This window comes from Felis catus, chromosome D3 (genome assembly GCF_018350175.1).
Source record: "Felis catus isolate Fca126 chromosome D3, F.catus_Fca126_mat1.0, whole genome shotgun sequence".
Taxonomy (NCBI): Eukaryota; Metazoa; Chordata; class Mammalia; order Carnivora; family Felidae; genus Felis; species Felis catus.
Genome location: NC_058379.1, coordinates 20,328,312 through 20,353,758, shown reverse-complemented (window position 1 = coordinate 20,353,758; position 25,447 = coordinate 20,328,312). Strand labels below are relative to the sequence as shown.

At 39.0% G+C, this 25,447-nt stretch overlaps 4 protein-coding genes and 1 gene segment (V, D, J or C); 4 read left to right on the top strand and 1 right to left on the bottom strand.

The window, feature by feature from the left end:
* Nucleotides 1–25,447, top strand: part of LOC123381268 (immunoglobulin lambda-1 light chain-like) — a 670,720-nt gene that overhangs the window by 273,646 nt on the left and 371,627 nt on the right. The window lies entirely within an intron of this gene.
* Nucleotides 1–25,447, top strand: part of LOC105260055 (immunoglobulin lambda-1 light chain-like) — a 512,144-nt gene that overhangs the window by 123,590 nt on the left and 363,107 nt on the right. The window lies entirely within an intron of this gene.
* The window catches only part of LOC109497182 (immunoglobulin lambda-1 light chain), a 638,912-nt gene that overhangs the window by 268,376 nt on the left and 345,089 nt on the right, over nt 1–25,447 (top strand). The window lies entirely within an intron of this gene.
* The window catches only part of LOC109496970, a 927,213-nt gene that overhangs the window by 569,540 nt on the left and 332,226 nt on the right, over nt 1–25,447 (top strand).
* On the bottom strand, nt 1,146–24,046 carry ZNF280B (zinc finger protein 280B). 2 transcript variants are annotated; one of them, XM_023242166.2, is made up of 3 exons: nt 23,905–24,046; nt 23,033–23,090; nt 1,146–6,196 (listed from the first exon to the last, which is right to left on the bottom strand). In XM_023242166.2, exon 3 carries the CDS (start codon nt 6,122–6,124, stop codon nt 4,490–4,492), a length of 1,635 nt encoding a protein of 544 aa, XP_023097934.2. In that variant the 5' UTR covers nt 6,125–6,196; nt 23,033–23,090; nt 23,905–24,046; the 3' UTR covers nt 1,146–4,489. The 2 variants fall into 2 exon arrangements, with proteins under 2 accessions (XP_023097934.2, XP_023097936.2); XM_023242168.2 differs by lacking the exon at nt 23,033–23,090 and having other exon boundaries at nt 23,905–24,029.

Sequence of the window (25,447 nt, the reverse complement as noted above, 5' to 3'; positions counted from 1 at the left end):
GATCAAATTTCTTATTCTCTACTCTCAACATCATGAATAATTTTTCTTCAACATTTCCAAGTTTTATTATTAGGAAATTCTTTCAAATGAGTATTTTCATGCTTTTACCTTTTATACTATATTCATTTTGGGGGAACAGATTTCTAGAATTAAAAGTTCATTATTTTTATCATATCCTTTTTTAATACCCCATGTAGTGATTTGAAAAGGATGTATACAAAGTCATTTAGTATGTACCCACACCCATACCCTAAAAGTTCCAAGGAAAACTTAATTCACAGTAAACTATAAATTTAAGACTAAAACATTCAGTCTGCAAATTCTCACGCCTTTGGAATTAACTTACCAAAAAAGGTATACAGAATGAAAACTTTAATAAAAATTAAAGTATGAATCAAAATATTTAAGACTCAAAGCTGTAAACAAAGGTAGGCAAAGTTTAAATCCTTTATTAAACAAAAATAAAGCTGTTAAAGTGTCTTTACAAAAAAAAGAAGAATCCTAAAGAAAATAGAGGTGTCTAATGAATCAAGACAAAAATAGGGAGGGTCGCCTGGGTGGCTCAGTCGGTTAAGCGTCGGACTTTGACTCAGGTCACGATCTTGCGGTCCATGAGTTCGAGCCCCGCATCGGGCTCTGGGCTGATGGCTCGGAGCCTAGAGCCTGCTTCTGATTCTGTGTCTCCCTCTCTCTCTGACCCTCCCCCATTCATGCTCTGTCTCTGTCTCAAAAATAAATAAACGTTTAAAAAATTTTAAAAAAAAATAGGGAACAAAAGAAAATTAGTTGGGATAATAAATCAAGGGTTGTTCCTTGGAAGAGTAAATCAGATACATTGATAAAGCTGTGGCAAATCTAATGAGGGGAAAAGGAAATACGTTTTAATAATAGAAATGAGAAAAGGAATGGGATTCTGAGTAGAGAGGATAATATTCAACCCCAAGTGGAAATATTACTTCAGGAAAGGAAGGTTTCTAATAGAGAAGTATGAATCAGGCTGAGCAAAACCTTTCTGATAGAAAAGTGTGAATCAGGCTGAGCAAAACCTTAGGTTAGTAAAGAAAATGTAAATGATTGCCTCAATAGATATTGTAAGCTATCCAATAAAACTAAGCAATTTTCTTTAAAAATTCTAAAGACAGAAATTAAGCAGTATGTGCATTACCTTTAATGGTAAAGCATTTCTCACTAAAACCAAGAACAAGAAAGCTCATTTACATATCACTGTTTGGAAGTTCGGGCCAATGCAATATGGTCAAAAATAATTAAAATTGGCAGGAAGGCAAAGAGTGTACATAGTGGTATCAAATAAAAATTAACTTAAACTAAAAATATGCCATGTTATTGGTGAAAAGATAAATAACGAAAACTTTTTTTTTCAAAAAAGCATTTTATTACTATAATTGCTATTTTACTTACAATTTTTGGCAACATTAACAAAATAATAAATTTTATCTGAAAGAACAAGCAAGCAAAATAGACATGGAAATTCACAAAAGGCAATAACAAAATAGTAATCTTGACAGATATTCAATATATTTGTAAACAAAACAAAGTGACATTGCCTTAAAAAAATATAGAGGTATCAATAGAAAAACAGAGAAAGCTCCTGAAAGAACTCAACTCACTATATTCATTGTCTTTTGGTTGCAGGCACAGAAATTGACTCAAGCTAGCTCAATTCTAAGGTAAGCAAAGCTTTTGATGATTATCTCTTCCTAGCTTTTTGTGAAAACCTAGGAAATTTAACCAGATTGGAGAGGAAAGAAGGAGTGGGGAGGCTTAAAGTGCCTTTAGCAGGGAGGAGGAAAAAGGTATCATTTCATTGTCAGTATCTTTTAAGAACACTGGTGAAGCTCAATAAACTAAAGGAAGTGTCAAACAATTAAGCGAGGTAGCAAGTCATGCAGGCTTAGGAGATGAGCATTCTAAGAAAGAAAGCAACAATTGCAAAGTCTTTGGAACAGGAAAAAATATGATTTGCTTGAAAAAAAAACAAGGCCAATGTGTCAAAAACAGTGCACCAGTGGGGAAAATGGTAGAGTAGCATGGCAGAGAATGGAAGAGCAAGAGGAGGTAGACAGGGGTCGTATCACTCAACCTGTAGTTGGCAATAAATAACAATTTGTACTCCTTAGGGGCATACTTTAGTTAAATAGCAAACAACAGTTAACAGTGTTGATAATACCAAGCAACCACAAAAACAAAGAACTAAAACATTTCATATTTTTACTGTTTTCAAAAACAGAATTTGTTATACGAACAGAACAAGGGAGACAAGTATGCAGAGGTCTGCATATCTATTTATACACAGAAGTTTCCACCTGAGACTAGAACAACTGTGCGTGCACACGCACACACACGCACACTCTCTCTCTCTCTCTCTCTCTCTCTCTCTCTCTCTCTCTCTCCTTCTCTCTCCACCTAAAACAGGTTCAGGCTGAAATATTAACAAAGTGCCTCGGCCCAAGCAAACTAAATGAAAAGGCCTAGTAAAATGTTCAAAGTGCAAATCAATCAATCATTGAGCAAATAAATACAACAGAATCTACACTCAGGAAGTTCTCTAAAACATGGACAGTATACTCACAACTACTTTGTTATCTGTAGTCCTTCCTCCCCAATTCTAGAAGGGATGCAAAGCCCCTGATGACTAACCATTCCCAGCTTTTTGTAAAGCTTAGGGAATTTAACAAGACTGAGGAGGGAAGAGGGAGGAGAGATAAGATGCGTTGAAAGAGGAGAAAGCAACAGAAAACAGGAAAGACTTCTCCCAGCTCAGGTCTATAGACAGCATCCTAGGTTCCTTAAGTGGTGCACAGAGGCTTGTAGGTACCTGAGTCAGAGGTGGAAGAAAGAAGGGACAGCACTGGAAAATGCCCAGGGACACTCAATCCTGGGAACCCACAGAAGTAGTCAAGGGTGTTGATGTTCAGGAACCAATACTCAGATGGCACTCCAGTTACATAAGAGTCCTTGGAAATGGCAAAGGGAAAAGGTTCACAGTATAGTCACAGATTAGGCAGTTAGCCAGCTGAAGGACAGGAACTCTAAAACGTAATACTTAATGAAATTAATGGGACATTTCTTGCACATAAGAGTGTGGCAAGGATGTCCCAAACTCACATTAGTTTGATAAAAAGGGAAACTATACACACAAGAGAGTAACTGTTAGCTGTAATACATTCATGTCCAAGGCAAGTTACAAACTTGCAAATTTCACATGTTCAACAGGGGTAAGATACATGTACATGGGAAAATACCAGGAAAAGCCCTATACTGGGTTTAATTTTACTCAGTCACCATGGGTTACTACTTTTATCCACTGTACTTACTATTCTTGGGCAACTCCCATTCCAACTTAATAGTAAGAGAGCTAAATTTAGCCCAGTCCTTGAACTAGGTAGATACCATTTGTTTAGCTCTTTTCAATTCAAACTATGGGTCTAGTGCAGTTCAAACTATGGATGTCTGGGCTTCTTTCCCTGGGGAAACTTTATTTGCTGTACTGCTGCAGCTGAGAGGTATATGGCTAATTTATTCCGACCAAAGGCCAGCCAGACGAGAACAAACTCTTTGGATCACTCAACTGGAGCTTCAGACTCTAGCCCCCAATCTATTCATTACCCCTTCTTCTCCATTTGAAGCCAACTGACACACAGTAATTATTTCATGTCTGCAGGAGCCCCTTGCCAAACATCCGCGTTTTATTTTAATACTTTTGCTTCCTTGGATGTTCTTGTGCTAGGAAGACACTCTGAGACTGTTCTTTCTTTCTGCCTTGGCTCCCAGACTGGAGTGAGCGAGTGTGTATGTGTGTGCGTGTGTGCGCGCGCGCGTGTGTGTGTGTGTGTGTGTGCACGCGTGTGCGCGCGCGCACTGGCATGCCTCTCCCTCAACCAGAACAAGGAGTCTCCACTGACTAATCTTCCAGTTTCTGATTCCCATTCATGACATACCTTCTTCAACTTCACCCTCATGCTCTCAGAGACCGATTATTTTAAACCAGCACAAGAGAGACACTTATAGGGGCTCAGCAGCAAATGGGACCATGTTGTAACAGTCTACGTTGTAACAAAGTCATATCAGTCTGACTAGAGTTAATATTGAAATCCTCAAGACATGGAAAAAGTTGAAAATAAAATTAAGTACTTAAAGAACTCTAGAGCTTTCAAACTTACAAGTAACATGAAATATCAAAATAAATAGGTTTCCACTTTTTTTCTCTCACACACACATACACACACAAAACACCTTTTATATGTTAAGCCAGATACAGTTACACGAAAGCCAGGTAATATATTTTAAATAACATCTCAAATTCATATCAGACAGTACTGTATTTCATGAATTTAAAAAGAAACTCATAAATAACTCATTGGTTTCACTATGTTTGATGCTACTGAATAATGTATGGTTTATATTTTTTATTTTTATAGGGTTTTTGACTTTGATTGAAATACCTGCTTTAGATTTACTGAAACTAGAATTAACGAGGTTTTTTGGAAACTTTACTCTTAGACCTGGGGGGTGATGGTTCAGAATCTGATGTGCTCACAGTAATGGATGCTACTTCCAATGATTCTGGGTGAAGAGGTCCCAGTGACACTTGAATAACAACTTTTGTTTCAGGAGGCAATCCTTCCAGTTGCTTAGGCTTCTTAAACATTTGATGACACTGGGTCTTGTGCTCCATTTTCTCCTTGAAAGTTAAAAACTGTAGCCGGCATTTGGAACAGTGGTGAACACTCTTTTCCCAGTGTCCCCTATAATGACACATGTATGGTGTTGCAGTTTTGAAAATTTTGAGACAGAATGGACAGAGCAAGTTCTTAGTGTTTTCATGGCAAGTTCTGAAATGTGTTTCCACATCAGCAAAGGCTGATGATCTGTAATTGCAAACCTGGCACACATAGGGCATTTCACCAGGCTTATGATTGTCCTTCATGTGCTGTAAGAGAATTTGGTCTGTTTTGAATGACAATTCACAAATTCTACAGACAGTGGAGGGCTCCTGGGTAGTGTGTACACTTTCAATATGGCATTGCAGCTGGAAGGGAGTGGGAAACTGTCGGTGGCAGTGCTGGCAGGTGGTGTAACTTTCCCAGCTGTCACCCCTCTGCTTCTCAAGTTCCAAATGGTGTTTCATGTGATTCATAAACTTGACATTCTTTAGAACTTTCAAGCAGCTGAGGCATTTAAAGGTTGTGTGAGTCTTCTGTTCTGGCTGTCCATCTCCTTTATGCTGCCCATAATAAAAGTCACGAAGTAACATGACCAGACTTCCTTTCTTGGGATCAACAACCTGGTTTTGACTTGCTAGTCTCAAAAAATCTGTTTTTGCTTGTCTATTTTCCTTAACAGGATCTGCAGGGTTGAAATGAACACTGTCCTTTGGAAAAGCTGTTGGAAAAGGTGCTCCATTCTGAACATGGCTTAATGAGGTATGAACACTGTTTGAGGGTGTGCTTTGCTCAGCAGTCACTGTATGAAAGATACCTGAAGGGGACAAAGCTGAAGCATGTCCCCCTATGATTCCATCACTGAGTTTAAGCCTTTTGGGATTTACATTGTTTACTTCAGCAGTAGAAAGTTGCTTTGATATGCAAGGACTTTTATTCATACCTCCTACAGAAAGTGCTGCTCCACCTGGATGCTGCAATGAATTTGTGAATGTAATCAAAGGAGAACATAACTCTGAAGAGCTATTAGGCACGACTTGTGGTGAATTACTTTTATAATCAGGTTTAGACAAAGGCTCAATAATAATAGGACTTTCTGTTGATCTTGATTCAGATTCAGAAACAGGCAAGGCAGTCACTGCTTCTGATACAGGGGTCACATGACTTATAGGCTGCAATTTGCAAGTAGTACCTTTTCTGAGGTGACCATACTTTTTTCTCCTTGAACATGAACCTGGGGTGACTCTGTTCAAAATGTTTGAAACGACTGGTTTTGAATTTGAAGTCACCCCAACAAAGATCAGCTCAGCATCGTCATTTACATGTTCTACCCCAACAAAGATCAGCTCACCATCTTCATCATCTACCTGTTTGGTTTCTTCTATGTTCTGCTGCGGTTCTGGCTCTTGTTCTTCCTCACATAATATACATGGTTGTTCCATTTTCTAATTTTTTTTTTTTATTCTTGAAGGTGTGGCCTCAAGTCCCAGTGTTTTCTTTATATAAATTGCCACCTAAGTACAAACATACTACACATCAGTAAGTACAGAAAAATTCATTACCTTATTTCTCTCCAAAACCCTAAGGTAGTTATAAACACTCTGATTTTATAGAAAAGGACATTAAGACTCAAAGGATAAATTACAGCTTAAAAGCTACTGTTATAAGTCTGTGCAGCTCCAGAATCACAGCTTTGCTCATTATGATTTCTTCTATTTAAAAAAGAGGAAAAACTTCTAATAACTAATCTCTAGATAAAATCACATGCAAAGGATACACTACTTTATAAAGGCACCACTCTGCAGTGTATAGAAACACGGGCTTTGGAGTCAGAAAAGAATTAAGCTGAAATTCTAAGTCAGCCATAATAAACCAGCTGCATCTTTCTTTGGCAAGTTCAAAACTTTTAAATGTGTTTCTGTATCCTAAAGGCAAAAGTTCTTATTTCTGGGGTGCCCAGCTGGCTCAGTCAGTGGAGCACACAACTCTTGATCCTGTGGTCATGAGTTCTAACACTGGCTATAGAGATTACCAAAAAAAAAAAAAAAAAAAAAAAAAAAAAAACTGAATAAAAAAAAACTTAAAAAAACAAAAAGTTCTTACTTCTTTGACTTAAGGCAATAGCTCGTTTTAAAAAGCATCAACCATTCAATCGCACCTTTTTTTGTAGCAGAATTGAAGAAAAGTTTATATTAAATGAACATCTCAATTGATTCATACATACTAACTTTATAAATATTAATACAGAAGTGTCAAATTCAAAGAACAGAGTAGGAGGACCTACACACAATCAACAAATTGTAGAATTCAGTGTCAAATGCTTATCACATGCTTTAGCAAATTAGGAATGAACTCTCTTGATAACCTCATCCCACCTCAAGGCCTTATAGTCTGTTCACTGATGTGTCCTAAATTTATCCCTCTAATCCTGACTTCCCCACTGAAGTCTCTTCTCCACATGGCAGGCAAAATGATTCTGTTCAATCAGATTATATCACTGCTCAGCTCAAAACGCTCCAATGGCGGGGCGCCTAGGTGGCTCAGTCGGTTAAGCGGCCGACTTCAGCTCAGGTCATGATCTCACGGTCCGTGAGTTCAAGCCCCGCGTCGGGCTCTGTGCTGACAGCTCAGAGCCTGGAGCCTGTTTCAGATTCTGTGTCTCCCTCTCTCTGACCCTCCCCCGTTCATGCTCTGTCTCTCTCTGTCTCAAAAATAAATAAATGTTAAAAAAAAAAAATTAAAAAAAAAAAAACTCCAATGGCTTTCTGGTTTGCTCAGTAAAAGGCCAAGTGCTTCCAATGCCTGTAAAACCATGCTTCCAATCCTATATACTGCTCCTGTAGTTATGTCCTACTCCTCTCCCCTATCTACTCACTCTAACCACACTAACCACCTTGCTTTTTCTTAAACATATTAAACACTTTACCTTGAGCTTAGAGCCTTTCATTTGCTGTCCTTCTAATATGCATGCTCATCACCCAGATACCTGCATGGCTAGCTCCTCACCATCTTCAGACTTCTGTTCCAAGTCTTCTCAAAGAAGTTCTCAAATGATCCAACCAGCTGCTAATTCACATTCCCAATCTCTCTTCCATTCCCCTCACCTTCAAGTCCTTATCACCATCTAACACATTATTAACTTTATCCATCTTGATTCTTTTCTACTCCCTACCCAGTAGAATGTAAACACCAAAGGACAGGGATGGTCTTTTGTTGACTACTGTACCCCCAGCACAAAGAACAGTACCTGATACAACATGGGAGTTCAACAAATACAGAATTTGTTAAATGAGTTAATGGTAACTTTCATTAACAAGAACCTTTTTGGTAGAACAGACTGTATGTACTCCATTACTTCCACATTTTCTATGATTTAGTTTGAGAGCCTTGTCCATGTTAGATATTCTGTGGGCCAATGAAGGATTGAAAACTGCTAGCTTTTTACAAACATTTTTTCCTCACAACCCATAGTAAAAAAAATAAAAAAACAATGTATACAGAATCTCACTACACACATATAAATAATAATTGTTTTACTAAATGGAATGCTTATTCTAATATTTTCTATTTTTTTTAATTGACCATGACCCACAAAATCAATTATGACTCATCAATGGCTCACTACCAGTGGTTTGAAAAACACTGGTTTTAAATTATGATTCATAAACTCACCAACTTCTGAAAACATAATGTCAGAATTCATTGTAGCCCAATATGGACACTTCAAATCCAATCTATAAAAATTAAATTGGCATCTAATATATGTCATGTACCTCTCATTAACTTAATCAGCACATCAGCATATAATTTTGGAACACATAGATATTTAATCTTGAAATGTGTATACCCACTTGGAAATAAGTCAAAAAGGAAGTAGAATATTAAGTAGAATAAAAATTACTTATTCTTTTCTACACTTATTTCACAATTATATTTTGCTTGCCCAACCTGGTCTGGTCTGACACTACCAAGTACTAAGAAGAAAAGTGATGAATGCATGAAGCTTACAGTCTAGTGTGTCATGAATAGTGATTACAATTTCTTAATTTCTTTTTTTTATGTTTATTTTTGAGAGAGAGAGACAGAGTGCAAGTAGGGGAGGGACAGAGAGAGAGGGAGACAGAGGATTCAAAGCAGGCTCTCAGCTGTCAGCACAGAGCCCAACGCAGGGCTAGAACCCACTATCTGTGAGATCATGACCTGAGCCAAAGTCGGAAGCTCAACCAACAGAGCCACCCAGGCGCCCACAACTTCTTAATTTCTTAAAACTGAGACCAAGTATGTAATTAGGAGATATACTAATGCAAGAAAACATAGAAGTTTGAAAGCACTGCTCTTTAATCAATGAAAATTGGTTTGGTATGTCTATATTCAACTTCAATCATCTAACTCCAGGATAATGCCACCTAATCCAGTGTTTCTCAACCTAAGCACCACTAACATGTCTGGACCAGATAATTCTTTGTGGGGGAGAGGAGTGCTGTTGCATGCATTTAGGATGTTTAGTAGTATCCCTGACCTCTACTTACTAGATGACAGTAGCAATCCCTACATGTCCAATCAAAAATGTTCTTATGGGAGGGATGCCTGCATGGCTCAGTTGGTTAAGCATCCAACTTGGGCTTAGGTCATGACTGCACCATTCATGAGTTTGAGGCCCATGTGAGGCTCTGTGCTGACAGCTCATAGCCTGGAGCCTACTTCGGGTTCTGTGTGTATCTCTCTCTCTCTGCCCCTCCCAGGCTTGCTCTCTCTCTCAAAAGAAGTAAATAAAAATTTAAAAAATAAATAAATAAAAAATAAAGCCTAGAAAAGTTTATACTTTTACTTAAAGTTACCTTAAAGTAAGGTCTGGAGACAGCACTAAAATTCATGATTCCTGAATTCTAGTTCTGCGTTCTCCCCATGAGAACTCTGACTTAATTCATGTCTGAATTTCTGGTGATGTTGCTATTAATTGCTTAGTCCCTAAGAATCAAAGAGTCTCACTGGATTCATTTTTATTCTCCTTGTATTTTATAAAAACTGTTCAAACCTCCCCAACCTCCATCAAATTACTCAAAGAAACTTCTTCTAAGTGGTTCTAAATAACTTTTAAAGCATTAGTCTTTCTAACTACCTTTCATTTCCATTCTTATTAAAGCACCTCCCCACAATTTCTATGTTTAGGTCCACTGGTTACTTCATGTTTTTACATCTGCACTAGGCTCCAAATTGTCTGGTCTCTCTGTCCTTCAAATTATGACCAATTCCATACCACCACTAGATGAATCTTAAAACACCTCTGTAATTATATCACTTCATTATTCCTACATGTTAAATGATTCCTCCAATTCTAGAGAATACATTTTAGGTTATGCTACATGCTGAACTGTGTCCCTCCAAAATTTCTATGTTGAAGTCTTAACCCCCCAGTGTGATGGTTTCTGGAGATGCGAACTTCAGGAGATAATTAAGTTTAGATAAATCATGAGGGTGGGGCCCTCATAATGAGATTAGCGCCAAGAAGAGAGCTATTAGAGAACTTGCTTCTTCTTTATCTCCCATCCACTGTCTGAAGACAGAGTGAGAAGGTGGCCATCTGCAAGCCAGAAGGAGGGAAGCCAATCAGCTGGCACCTTGATCTTGAATTTTCCAGCCTCCAAAACTATGAGAAATCAAATCCTATTGTTTAAAAAAAGTAAAAATAAACTAGGTTCCAGTAACAATGCCAGACTTTCCACCCAACTGATCTTGGAAGGAGTTTTAGCTGTTGACCATGCTGATTAACTTTCCAATCATTCGAGATGAAAAGTTAAGAGAAAGAATCAGACCTAAAGTGAATAAACTAATGAATGAGTTCATTTAGAATAAGAATTACATTAGACAATGGGAATTTTCTTATCATTTCTCTTCTGGTGTCCTTATTTTCTATTTAGAAACTTAAGATACTGGGGTAGGAAAGCTGGACATGCCAAAGACCTACTACATCTAACGAGTTAATCCTCAAAAATCACTTCATATCCCCCATCAAGGAAGCTGCCAAAAGCTGTAGGAGTTAATAAGAAGATTTCATGCCAAAGATAGCGGAGAAAGCAGTAGGTGATAGATAACTCATCTCCTAGGTTATTCCTATGAATTTTAACAACAGCCCTTTTAGTGGATCTTTGTTATAGCCACACACCAGCTTTTTTAAGGCACCAGTCTTTCTTGAGAACCTTCTTGAGATCAGACTAACAGGACTCCTCTGCTACCTATCCTCACCATCTTCCCTTGCTCCTGACTCTTTTCACCCCACTAGTGCTCCTCCAAATTCCTACCCCTATTCTTTCCCCACCCACGGCACTCATGTCTCTTCCCCACCAATCTTCTTTCCTTCTCTTCCACTGATCCCACACATCTGCTGCCTTAAAATTTAATGCCCATTAAACACAGATCCTTAGAAGAAATGAGAGGCTCACAGGATCCTTAAAACTGCAGTAGACATTTACATTTCACTTTAGGGCAATGAATAAAAATAAAAAATTTTTTTCATAAATATTTGTCCATAAATAAGCTCACAATAGTTGGAGGAGTGTAAAAATGGGGTCTAACCTAGCTTGGGAGTCCAGGAAGGGAACAACTATTAAGCTAAGGTGGTTCTTTATCAAAAGACATGATTATTTCTATAGACTGGACTCAGAAAAATCAATAATTTATAGACCTTCAATACCAATTTCCACTCTATCTCTCTGACCTCTTTTCCCATTATTCTAACACTCATTCACTCCAATCCAGCCACAGTGGCTTCTCTGCTGCTCCCTTCAGTTTCTGCCTGGAACTCTTATCTCCCAGATATCCTCATGGCTAACAGTTCTATCTCCTTTAAGTCCACGTCCAAACTTATCTTTACCGTAAGACTTGTTCTGATCACCAAAACTAAAAGTACAACACTCCTACCTACCCAACATTCGATCCTATGACTCTGCTCTATTATATTCTTCCTGATTTCATAACATCACATTCTATATCACCAAAGAACGTATTTATTATATTCACTACCTTTCTTTCTCCATTGGACTCGCAGTTCTTTCCACTGGAAAAGTTCTGTTTTGTTTTTAGCTTGTTTTCTTTGTTTTTATCTGTCTGTTCACTGATTTCTCCCAAAGTCCTAGAGCAGTCCTGGCATGTAAGTCTTAAATATTCGTTAAAGGAAAATGATTTTCTAGGAGTTAGATATAAATTCAACAAAGGATGGTGGGCTGAGAGAAGGTGTAGGAAATGTTCAAATATGAGGAACAGCCAATTTTCTTCAAGTCTAGGAACTAATGAAGTTTACTATTTTTAAAAAATTTTTGTTAACGTTTATTTATTTTTGAGTGAGACAGAGAGAGAGAACACGAGTGGGGGAAGGACAGATAAAGAGGGAGACACAGAATCCGAAGCAGGCTCCAGGCTCCGAGTTGTCAGCACAGAGCCCGATGCAGGGCTCAAACTCATGAACCATGAGATCATGACCCGAGCGGAAGTTGGACACTTAACCGACTGAGCCACACAGGCATCCCTGAAGTGTACTATTATAGCAAATGTGAGAACCTTGAAATCCTGGAACTCAGGAGAATGACTACAGTCAGGCACTTTCAGTCATTTTCCCTTTTTCTTCCTTTCATCCCAAGATGTTAGTGTTAAACACATCTTAGTGAATACACAAAGTAGATATGAGCAGAATGGCAGTTCAACCTAAAAGTGGTGGTTAGTTCAGAAGTTCTTTCTCTAAGACTAAGTGTTTAGAAAGGGTTTGGAAGTATCAGATGAGTGGTAAATGATTTAAACAGAGGTTACAGACAGCCATAAAAAAGAGAAGTTTAGGGGCGCCTGGGTGGCGCAGTCGGTTGAGCGTCCGACTTCAGCCAGGTCGTGATCTCGCGGTCTGTGAGTTCGAGCCCCGCGTCAGGCTCTGGGCTGATGGCTCGGAGCCTGGAGCCTGTTTCCGATTCTGTGTCTCCCTCTCTCTCTGCCCCTCCCCCGTTCATGCTCTGTCTCTCTCTGTCCCAAAAATAAATAAAAAACGTTGAAAAAAAAATTTAAAAAGAGAAGTTTAAAAAAAAAAAGAGAATGTTAATTTGTTAAATGCCAGCAACACAGTGAGGCTATAGGAAATGGTGGAATAAGAAACTACAAATATATCCTCTGTCATAAAAGCAAAGAGAACAATAGCAAAAATTGTCCAAATCAAGCTTTTTGGATCCTGGAAATTAACCAAAGGCTTGCAAAAATCAGAGGATTTCTGTGGAAAACAGTTTGGCAGTTCCTCAAAAAGTTAAACACTGAATTATCATATGACCCCACAAGTCTGCTTCCAGGTATATAGATCTTTTGAAAAGAGGTACCCAAACACATGTAAAGTACATGCATGCTTATAGTAGCACGATTCACAATAACTTAATGGTGGAAATAACACAAATGCGGTATACACAAACACTGGAATATTAGAATCATAAAGGGAATAACAGCACCTCCAGGTTCACTGTTGTATTATTTACAATAGCCAAGATACAGAAACAACCTAAGTGTCCACTGGTGGATGAAAAAAAATGTGGTATATACAAACAATGGAATATTATTCAGCCATAAAAAAAAATGAATGAAATCTTGTCATCTGCGACATGATAGACCTGAAGGCATGATGCCAAGCGAAATAATTCAAACAGAGAAAGATAAATATATTATCTCGCTGATATGTGGAATACTAACAACAACAACAAGCTCACAGATACAGAGAACAGACTGGTAATTACCAGAGACAAGGGAGGGGGGCAAAATGGGTGAAGGGGATCAAAAGGTATAAACTTCCAGTTATAAAATAAGTAAGTTGTGGAGATGTAATGTACAACATGGTGACTATAGTCAATAATACTATATTGCATATTTAAAAGTTGCTAAGAGAGTAGATTTTAAAAGTTATCACAAGACAGAAAAAAATTTTTAACTATGTATGGTGACAGATGTTAACTATACTTATTATGGGCACCATTTCACAATTTATACAACTATCAAATCATGTTGTACACCTGAGACATAAACATATGTTAGATGTCAATTATACCCAATAAATGGAATTTAGTATTGATACGTGCTGAATAAACCCTAAGAACATGCAAAGTGAAAGAAGCCAAACAGAAAAGTTCACATATTGTATGATTTCATCTACAGGAAACATCCAGAATAAGTAAGGCCATAGAATCAAAACAGATTGGTGGTTACCAGGGGATAGAAGGGAAAATTGACAGAAAATGCTTAATGGTAAAAAAAGTTTTACTTTGGAATGTTTGAGATGTTTTGGAACTAGATATAGGCGGCAGATGTACGACACTGAGTGCTCTAAATGTCACTCAATCTTTCACTTCAAAATGACTGATTTTATGCTATGTAAATTTTACCTCAATATATTATTTTTTTTTAAGTTAGCTTATTTATTTTTGAAAGAGAGAGAGACAGAGCAAGTGCATGAGCAGAAGAAGGGCAGACACAGAACACAGAAGGGGAGAGAGAATCCCAAGCAGGCTCTGCACTGTTAGCACAGAGCCTGATGCAGGGCTCAAACTCACAAACCATGAGATCATGACCTGAGCTGAAATCAAGAGTCAGACACTTGAACCAAGTGAGCCACCCAGGCGCCCCTCAACATATTATTTTTTTTTAACATATTATTTTTTTTTAAATAAAGACAGGATATTACTACCAACCACACAGAAATTTAAAAAAAAAAATCTAAGGGAACACTATAAACAATTCTCTTCCAACAAATTAGATAACCTGATGAAATGCGCAAATTCCTAGAAAGACACAAATTACCAAACTGACTCCAAAAGTACGAACTGACCCAGATGACTCCACAAATATGGACTGACCCAGAATATATGAATAGATTCAAAATATATGAATAGATCCAAAATAAATAGAGACTGAGTTAGTAATCAAAAAAAAAAAAAAAATTCCCAAAAGAGAAATCCAAGATCAGATGACTATCCTGGTAAATTCTACCAAAACAATTCAAGAAAAATTAACATTAATCCTTCAACTCTTCCAAAAATTAGCAGAGGAGAGTAAACTTTCCAGCTCATTCTATGAGGCTAGTACTACTCATACCAAAATTAGACAAAGATCTCACACACCAAAAAAACATTATATACCAATATCTCTTATGAGTAGAGGTAAAACTCCTTAACAAAATACTATCAAACACAATTCAATAACACATAAAAAGAACTGTGACCATGACCAACTGAGATTTACGTAAGAAATGCAAAGTTGGTCTATTATACGAAAATGAATCAACATTATACCATTTTAGTAGAAAAAAGCCAAAAAACCCACATCTGCCTGCAAAAAAAGCACAATACAAAATCTAGCACCCTTTCATGAGGGAAGAAAAAAAAAAGCACTTAACAATTGGAAAGAGAAAGGAACTTTCTTACTCAGACAAAGGGCATCTGTAAAAACCCGACAGCTAGCATCATACTTCATGGTAAAAAGACTAAAAGCATCTCCTGTCAGATCAGGAACAGGACAAGGGTGTCCACATCTACCACTCTGATTCAATATTATATTGTCCTTTAATGGGACATTAGGCAAGAAAAAAAAGTAAAAAGGCATTCAGACTGAAAAAAGAAGTAAAACTATATTGGAGAAGACACGATTTTATACATATAGAAAATCCATAGGAAATCTACAAAACAAGTATTAGAACTAATAAACAAGTTGAACAAGCTTGTAGGATACAAGATCAATATAAAAAATCAATTATATTTCTATACACTAGCAATAAACACCTTGAACTGAAATTAGGTAAACAGTTCTATGTACACTCAACATTAAAAAGAATAAAATACTTAAGAATAAGTTTACCAAAAAAATTGCATGACTTTCATACTGAAAACACTGAATTATACTGAATATATTACTGAGGCAATTAAAGAAGATCTAAGTAAATGCACACATCCTATGTTCATGGATAAGACTTAATACTGTTAAGATGGCAAGACTACTGATCTATCAAAACCCCAGCTGGCTTCTTCACAGAAATTGAAACTCATATAGAAATGCAAAAGACTCAGAAGAGCCAAAACAATCTTGAAAAAAGAACTGAAAATTTCACATTGATTTCAAAATTTACTACAAAGCTACTATAATCAAGAATATGGTACTGACATGCAGATAGAAACACAGATTAGGGGCGCCTGGGTGGCGCAGTCGGTTAAGCGTCCGACTTCAGCCAGGTCACGATCTCGCGGTCCATGAGTTCGAGCCCCGCGTCAGGCTCTGGGCTGATGGCTCGGAGCCTGGAGCCTGTTTCCGATTCTGTGTCTCCCTCTCTCTCTGCCCCTCCCCCATTCATGCTCTGTCTCTCTCTGTCCCAAAAATAAATAAAAACGCTGAAGAAAAAAAAAATTTTTTTTTAAATAAAATAAATAAAAAAAGAAACACAGATTAATGGAATACAATTCGGAGTCCAGAAATAAACCCAGACACTAACAGTCAACTGATTTTTAGCGAAAATACCAAAATAATTAAGTGGGGAACAGACAAGTCTTTTCAACAAATGTTGGAACAACTACACAACCATATGCAAAAGAAAGAAGTTGGACCTCTTCTCACACCATACACAAAAAATAAAACAGATTAGAACTAAATATAAATTCTGCCCACAGAATTGGAGAAAATAGGGGTGCCTGAGTGGCTCAGCTGGTTAAGCATCTGATTTTAGTTCAGGTCATGATCACACAGCTCGTGAGTTCGAGCCCCACATTGGGCTCTGTGGTGACAACTCAGAACCTGAAGCCTGCTTCAGATTCTGTGTATCCTTCTCTCTCTGCCCCTCCCTCCCTCATGCTCTGTCTCTCTCAAAAATAAACATTAAAAAAAAAAAAAAAAAAGAATGCAAGAAAATATTTGTAAATCCTGTTTGTGACAAGGGACTTATATCCACAATACATAAAGACTTCTTTTATCATTAGAGTAAAAAGACAACTCAATTTAAAAAATGGGCAAGGGAATTAAATAGAAATTTCTCCAAAAATGATAAACAAATGGCCAAGTATATGAAAAGATGTTCAACATACCAGTAATCAGAGGAATGTGAATCAAAACCACCATGATATATCACTTTACACCCCTTAGAATGCCTACTATCAAAAAATATAAAAATAAACAAGTACACCAGAAAATAACAACTTTTGCGCGTGGGTGGCTTAGTTGGTTAAGCATCCGACTTCGGCTCAGGTCATGATCTTGCAGTTCATGAGTTTGAGCCCCGCATAGGGCTCTGTGCTGACAGCTCGGAGCCTGCTTCAGATTTTGTGTTTCCTTTTCTCTCTGCCTCTTCCCTGCTTGCACTCTGTCTCTCTCTCTCAAAAATAAACATTTAAAAAAAGGGGGCGCCTGGGTGGCTCAGTCGGTTAAGCGGCTGACTTCAGCTCAGGTCACGATCTCGCGGTCCATGAGTTCAAGCCCCGCGTCGGGCTCTGTGCTGACAGCTCAGAGCCTGGAGCCTGTTTCAGATTCTGTGTCTCCCTCTCTCTCTGCCCCTCCCCTGTTCATGCTCTGTCTCTCTCTGTCTCAAAAATAAATAAACGTTAAAAAAAAAAAAAAGAAAAAATAACTGTTGCCAAGGATGCAAAAAAAGTAGAATCCTTATATGCTGTGATTGGAATGTAAAATAGCACAACTGCTATGGAAAACAACAGAGGTTCCTCAAAAAATTAAAATAGAACTTCTGGATACACATCCAAAAGAAATGAAAAGCAGGATCTTGAAGAGATCCTTGCACACCCATGTTCACAGCAGCACTGTTCATGATAACCAAAAGGTGGCAGCAGCCCAAATGTCCATCAACTGATGAATGAATTTTAAAAATGTGATACACACATACTATGGGATATTATCTAGCCATAAGAAGTGATTCTTTCACATAGGACAACACCCATGAATCTTGAGGACATTATGCTAAATGAAAAAAGCTAGTCACAAAAAAGACAAATACTGTATCAATTTCACTTACATGAAGTATCTAAAGGAGCCAAAGCAACAGAAAAGAAACAAAAAGTAGAATGGTGGACACCAGGGTCTAGGGAAAGAGGGACAAAAGAAGTATGTTATTTAATGGGATGGATACAGAGTTTCAATTTTGTAAGATGGAAAGTTCTAGAGATCGGTTTTAAAACAATATGAAAAAAATACAATGCACATATATTTAACACTTAAATGGTTAAGACGATAAAATTTATGTTACCTGTTTTACGACAAAAAATGTATTTAAAAAAATTTTTTTTCAACGTTTATTTATTTTTGGGACAGAGAGAGACAGAGCATGAACGGGGGAGGGGCAGAGAGAGAGGGAGACACAGAATCGGAAACAGGCTCCAGGCTCCGAGCCATCAGCCCAGAGCCTGACGCGGGGCTCGAACTCATGGACCGCGAGATCGTGACCTGGCTGAAGTCGGACGCTTAACCGACTGTGCCACCCACGCGCCCCAAAAAATGTATTTAAAAAAATGAATAAAAAATATGAATAGACATTTCATCAAAGATATGCAAATGGCCAATAAGCACAAGAAATACTGCTCAACACAATTAGTCATTAGGGAAATGTAAATCAAAATCATGAGATACAACTTCACATACACTAGGTTGGTTATAATCAAAAAGAGGAACACTAACAAGTGTTGCAGAGAAATGTGGAGAAATTGGAATCCTCATGTGTTGCCGGTAAAACTGCTATAAAATGGTCAGCCACTTTGGAGAACAGTTCGACAGCACCTCAAAAATTAAATACAGAGTTATATATTCCAACAATTTCACTCCTAGGTATATACCCCAAATAATTGAAAACATAAGTCTACACAAAAATTTGCATAACAATGTTCACAGCAGCATTAAAAATAAAAGCCACAAAGTGCAAAAAATCCAAATGTCCATTAACTGATAAATGGATAAACTGTGGCATAACCATACAATGGAATGTTATTCAGCAATGAAAATTAATTAAGTACTGCTGTATATGTGTGATATGGATGAACCTTGAAAACATGCTAGTGAATAAAGCCAGACACAGAAAGGTCACATACTGTATGACTCCTCTCATAAAATGTCTACAATGGGTAAATCTATAGAGACAAACTACTGGTTGCCAAGGGTTGGGAGGAAAAAAGAATGAGGAATGTAGTAGGTTGAATAATGGCCCACCAAAATATCAGATCCTAATCCCTGAAACACATATATGTTACCTAACTTTGGAAAGGGTCTTTGAGATGGGGAGATTACCCTGGATTATACAGATGGGTCCAAAATACCACCACAAATATCCTTAAAAGAGAGGCAGAAGGAGATTTCACACATACACCAGAAGAAAGCATTCTAAAAAGACTGGAGTGACATGGCCACAAGCCAAAGACTGCCAACTGAAAGAGGCCAGCACTGGATTCTCCCCTAGAGTGTCAAGGGTAGCATGGCCCTGCCAACACCTTGATTTAGGCCTCCAGAAGTGAGAGGGAATAAATTTTTGTTGTTTTAATCCACCAAGCTTGTGGCAGTTGGTTATAGTAGCCACAGGAAACTAACACAGGGCTTTAGGGTTGATAAAATGTTCTTGAATTAGGTAGCAGTAAAGACTGCACAATTTTGTGAATATACTAAAAACCATTCAATTTTGCACTCTATGGAGTAAATTGTATAGTATGTGAATTATATCTCAAAGAAAAAAAATTCCTAGCAATAGGCTGGTGTGACCCCCACATCCTAACAAGTGATACTAAATTTTCAAAGCCCCTAACCAGACTCCATTCATGTAACAAGAGTCAGGTAATTAGGATTATGGTAATAATGCAAACTAATCTAGCCAAGAAAAAGAGGTAAACTAGTATCACAGAGCCAATGTACAAATATGTAGTGGGAGGTATACCTTCCCAGGGATGAATGGATATCTTCTTGTAGAGTGGACATTACCCTGATACTAAGGACTTAGAACACCGACTTTATTATTAGGATTGCTAAATATCCTAATTTGACCAGGGCAATCCAGTTTGACCTGTTGTCCCTATGTATTTTTTTAAAGTGCCACTTTTCACTCTTAAAAACATCCCCGTTTGGGTGATAAATTAGTCAACCTAATTATAAGGAAACTGGACGTTGTGAAAGTGGAGAGCAAATTCTATGCACGCCAGGTGGGCCCTATCATGAATCGCTATATAACATGTATCTCCCTGCTATTGGGAAGCTCCCAGGGAAAATAATACTGGTAAGACTTCCACAGAGCATCCATATTTTGTTTTCAAATATATACAATACTAATGCTTAAGCTGAACTCTCAGAACTCTATTATTCAGTGTTACTCAAATGACTGATTTATACATTTAAAGGAAAGAATAAGGAATGCATCTAGGAACACTTGTCATTGACACATAAGGAACTTACAAAGGATAAGGTTAAGATAACTTGTGTTCCAATTTTTTCAGTGTTATGAAACCAAAAGATGAAGAAAGCTTCTATTCTTTTTTTCATATCAAATTGACCCTAACATAATATTGCTGTATCAGAATTCCTGGGTCCAAAGAAAGGAGGAGGGGGGAATTTTTCTTTTTTCTTTCTTTTTTTCCCTAAGAAATTAGGGAGAAATTGTTATTCTATGGAAAGATCACCCTAAAAGGTTCTATGTGTGGTCATACATATAATATTGGCAATGTCCTGATGTTCACAATTTTGGATGAACTGCAACTATAAAGCATACCAAATCAGTAGAATTAGAACATACCCCTATTCACAAAAGACTAAGAAACAAAGAAATGACACAGGAACAGAATGATAACTGCACAGGTCTGACAGCCTCCTAACCACAGAGAAAGGGGGAGGGAGAAGGATCAAGATGGGTGTTTGTAAGGAATCTGAGTATTAGTGAGTGTTTGGTGAGCCTACCATGTGCCAGGTACTGGTCTCGGTACTGGAGACACAGTAGCGATTGAAACAAAGACCCTTTCTTCAAGGAGCTGACACTGCAACAGACATAACTGGGAAATACATTTAAAAAATATATACATATAATATTACAGTATCACACATTACATATTTTGATATGTAAATAAAGTAACAAAAAACACATAAAATGTTATGTTATATGTGTATATACATATGCATAAAATTTCAAATGGTTATAAATACTACAGAGAAAATAAAGCAGGAAATGGGCCAGGTAGTATGGAGGCAGGCTGGTATCTGTATGGCATGGTTATGGAGATCTAAGAAAGAATTCTCCAGCAGAAAGAAGAGCAAATACAAAGGTTCCGAGACAAGAGCTTGTTTACCAAATTTAAGGACCGGTCAAGAGGCTAACATAATAAGCAAGCCAATGTGAAGGAAATGAGATCAAAAATTAGTTCATTGTAGTACGTTAATGTAGTCCATTCTAAGTTCTTTGGTTTTTACTCTGTGACAGGTCACTGGGAGGTTTTGAGTGAGGAGTGATATGATCTTTCATTTCAACAGGATCACTCTGCTGCTCCTGGAAGAAGGAAATCATGTTAAAAGACTACTGAATTAATAGAAACAAAAAAAAAATGACTGTACTAGGAGACAAAGGTACTGAGATGGGGTCAGGTTCTAGATCAAAATCTTGAAGGCCCACAAGATTTGTTGACAGACTGACTGGATTTGAGATGTGAAGAAGAGGATGACACATATAAGGGGTGATGCTGAGCAGGTAAATATGAGACAGAACTCAGAGAATGACCTGGGCTAAGTACACAGATTTTAGAGCCTTTGGCATATAATGTTATTTAAAACACAAGACTGAATGAGATCATCTAGGGAAAGAGGTCTGATATCCAAGCCCTCAGGCATTCCATTGGTTAGAGGTCAGGAACATGAGAAGAAAGCAGAAAAGGATATGAAAAGGGAACAGTTACTTACAGCCAACTGTGGTGGGGGTGGGGGTGGGGAGGTGGTAAAGGAGAATGGAGAAAAAGAAGCATGCTGCAATCCAAATGAAAAGTTATTTTCAGGGAAGAGGAAATGAACGACTGATAAATACTGCCAATAGATCACATAAATTAAAAACTAAAAATTGACCATTGGATTGAGCAATATGAAATTCACTGGTGACCCTGACAAGAGTGGATTTAGAGAAGAATGGGAAAACTGGAGGAAGCAAATATGGACAACTCTGGAGAAATTTTCCTATAATGAAAATATGAAATAAAATAAGCAGATGAGGGATGTGCAATCAAAAGATGGATTTTTTAATGAAAGGTAATATTACAATCAGTCTGTTTGCTGATGAGAATGATCCAGAGAAACAGAAAACTTAACCCAGGACAAAGAGGAGACTTGCTCGAACAATATTCCTGAATAAACAAAAACTGCTTGGATTTAGCACACAAGGGGAGGTTTTGCCCTTAGCCTGGACCCAAATAATTCACTCATAATGACAGGTGAATATGGAGAAGAGTTGGAATGGTGGATAAACAAACGGGTATGGGAGCCACCCTCCAAGATGGCCCCAAGTGAATCTTGCCTCCTGTTACTTATTCACACTCTTGTGTAGTCCTCTCCCACACCATCACAGGGTTAGCCTATGTGACTAAGCAAATACAGAAGTCATGGTATGTAACTTCTTTAAAAGGCTCTGTACTTCATCTTGGGTACAAGGTTTCTCTTGAATCACTCACTCTGAGGGAAGCCAGCTGCCGTGACGTGAGCAGCTCCGTAGAGAGATCCAGAGTGAAGAAGTGATCCCCTTGCTAAAAGTCAGGTGAGAACGCTTAGACATGGATCATCCAACAAAAGTCAAGTCTTGAGAGACTGCCAATCCAGCCAAAAGCTTCACTACAACCTCCTAAGATACCCTGAGCCAGAATCACCCAGCTACATCCTAGGCTATGACAAACGGCGAAATAAACATTTCTTAAATTATTAAGTTTTGAGACAATGTGTTACACAGCAATAGATAACTAACTATATAATGGGTCTCACTGAGCTATATACACAAGTTCCTGGGCCTACAGCTTACTTATTGTTGTGCCTACTGGCATGAAATGAATTCGTATGGCCTCCCCTACCCAATCACATTCAATTATTTCATGAAATAAAGCCCTCAAGGAGAAGGGCATAGAAATGAACAAAACTAACTCTATGTCACCATTCTTAACCAATACACATTACCCTGAAGGAACCACTTTAATACTTTACTACCTTAGCTGAAATCTTAGGTATGTGTATCAACCCATTTTAGCCTCCTGCCAGAGTAAAGGAAAAAGAAAGTCAGTTTCACATAGCTTAAAATCCACGATCCTGAAGAAAAAAGACACAATCTTGGCCGTTATTACAAAGACCTTTCATCTTACCTCAGGCGTGCACTGAAACTTCTAAGAACTTGAGCTACTCCAGGCAGAAGGTCACATCCTTGAGGCAACCAGAAGGGAGGGTTAGGGTTACTTCCATGTTACAGGAACACTTTACGTCCCACTGACTATCTGACACTGCCATCTGGATGTGTCTGAACCATCTCACACTTAACCAGAAAAGAAAACTGGGTTCCTTTCTCCCACACCTGTTCCTCCCATCTACCCTCTCTCCGTAAAGAAAGCACTGTGCCTGCCAACCGCCCAAATCCAAAGCCTGGCAAGCACCCTGGGTCCTGGCTGTCAGGGGGCCTTCGTTAGCGTGCAAGGGTCTGAGAGAGAGTCCAGGCAGAGACACAGCACACAAGAAAACTAAGGCGCTGCGGGAGGCAAGAGAGCAATAAATGAATTTGAAAATGCTTGAATCCCCTTGAAAGGGTCTGGGCCACAGACGTCCAGAACGGGGAGAGGGCTGGCTTGCGAGGTTTAAACGCGCTGAGTTCCAGAAGCGACCCCGGCGGGGCGGGCGAGGTGGGCCGCGCGCGGGGAGGGTGTCAGGAAGCAGGGCAGGCCCCTTCTCCAGGACGCCGAGGCCGGGCCCGGGCCTGGGGGATGGGGCGCCCCGCCCGCGTGGGGGAGGGGAGGCCTCCTGAAAGGCGCCCGCCAAGATCGGGGGAGGGGGTGTGCGCACCCGGGGTCGCAGGACGCGGCGGGGGCCGCTCACCCGACACTCCCTTCAGAGGCCGCGGCGCAGGGACAGGCCTCTCCGGCAGGGCGAGACCGGGAGCGGAGCCGCCCGCGAGACTGCAGCCGCGGAATCCCTCCCATCTCCCCTCTGGAAACACACTATGGCCGCGCCACGCCCCCGTCCTTACCGGCCCCTGTCCGCGGCGGTCGCGGAGCAGCCGGAGGCGCACCGCCCCGAGGTGCTCCCCAGGCGAAGCCTGAGGGGACGACGCCTCCTCAGGGCCCAGGCGCCGCCGCCGCCGCCGCCGCCGCCGCCTCCGCACGCGCGCCCGCTGCGATCTGTGATTGGCCGCCAGGTGCGGGGCCCAAGGCCGGCGCGGCTCTGGGCGCTGCGATCTGATTGGCGGCGAGGCCGGGTCCGGCGCCTGCGCGCGCTCTGGCGCCTCTGCTGGTGATCCCTGGGCGCAGGGTCGGGGCGAGGGGGTGAGTGCCGCCGCTGTCACCCCGAGTCTTCGGAGATGTCTTGGGAAGTCGAGGTTGCAGAGCGGGCCGGGGTTCAAGGTCAAGGGCGGGCTCCCAATCCATCAGGGGATACTTTTGTCAGCTTGGAGTTTAGCTCTCATAATCCTCTCAGGTGTGCTACCTTTTTCATAAAAGCACCAGCTGCTAGCCCCACGTTTAAGGGACCTTGATCACACAACTGGGCTTGGCGCCCACACTCCTGAGGTTGCATCTGGGGCCAATCCAGTCCAGCCTGGCACCTATTTTTGTATAGTCTGCAGCGACCGAAGAATTAACTTCACATTTATTAATGGCTTGAAAAAAAGCACAAAGAATATTATTTTGTGACATCTGAAAATTATATAAAATTCAAATTTCAGTGTCCATAAAGTTTTATTGGAACACAGACATACCCATTCCTTTAGGTATTGTCTATGGCTGCTTTCCTGTTAAAACAGCAAAGTTGATTCGTTTCCAGAAATCATATTCAAAAGCCTAAAATATTTGCTATCTAACCCTTTATAGAATTTTTTTAATTGCCCATTTCTGCCAGAAAGCCTGTCTAGTTTAGTAATCTTTTGAAAGGAAAAAGAAAGACAGCTTTTGGTTTTGCTAATCAACAATGTTATATTCATCTCTAGCTCATTTATATTATCCACTCATTGTTTTCTTTCTTAGTATCTCTATAGGTTCTGTTGTTCCTCTTACGGTATTTAAAAAAATTTTTAAATTGTATTGTAGTTGACATACAATATTATATTAGTTTCAGGTGTACAGTGTAATGATTTTCCAATTCTATACATAATGCAGTGCTCACCATGCTAAGTGTAGTTAGCATCTGTCACCATACAATGTTATACTCTTTACAATCTTTTGAGATAAATGTCTGGGATGTTTATTTGTAAATTCTCATTTGTTTCTCTTGTATATAATGCTATAAATTTACTTTATTTTACTTAAGTACCAATTTAACTGTGTCCTACAATTTTTGCTTCATAATATGTTCATTATCATTCAATTCCACATATGTCTTAATTTCCCTAGTGATTGTGTTTTTAACGCAAGAGTTATATAGTAATATGGTATTTGTTTTCCAAATCTGTGGGATTTTAAAAAGCTGTTCTTTTATGAATTTCTCATCTTGTTGTATTATGGTCAGATAACACAGTCTAAATATCATTGATCTTTGCATTTGAGGATTTCTATTCAGTGAAGTATACCATAGTCAAA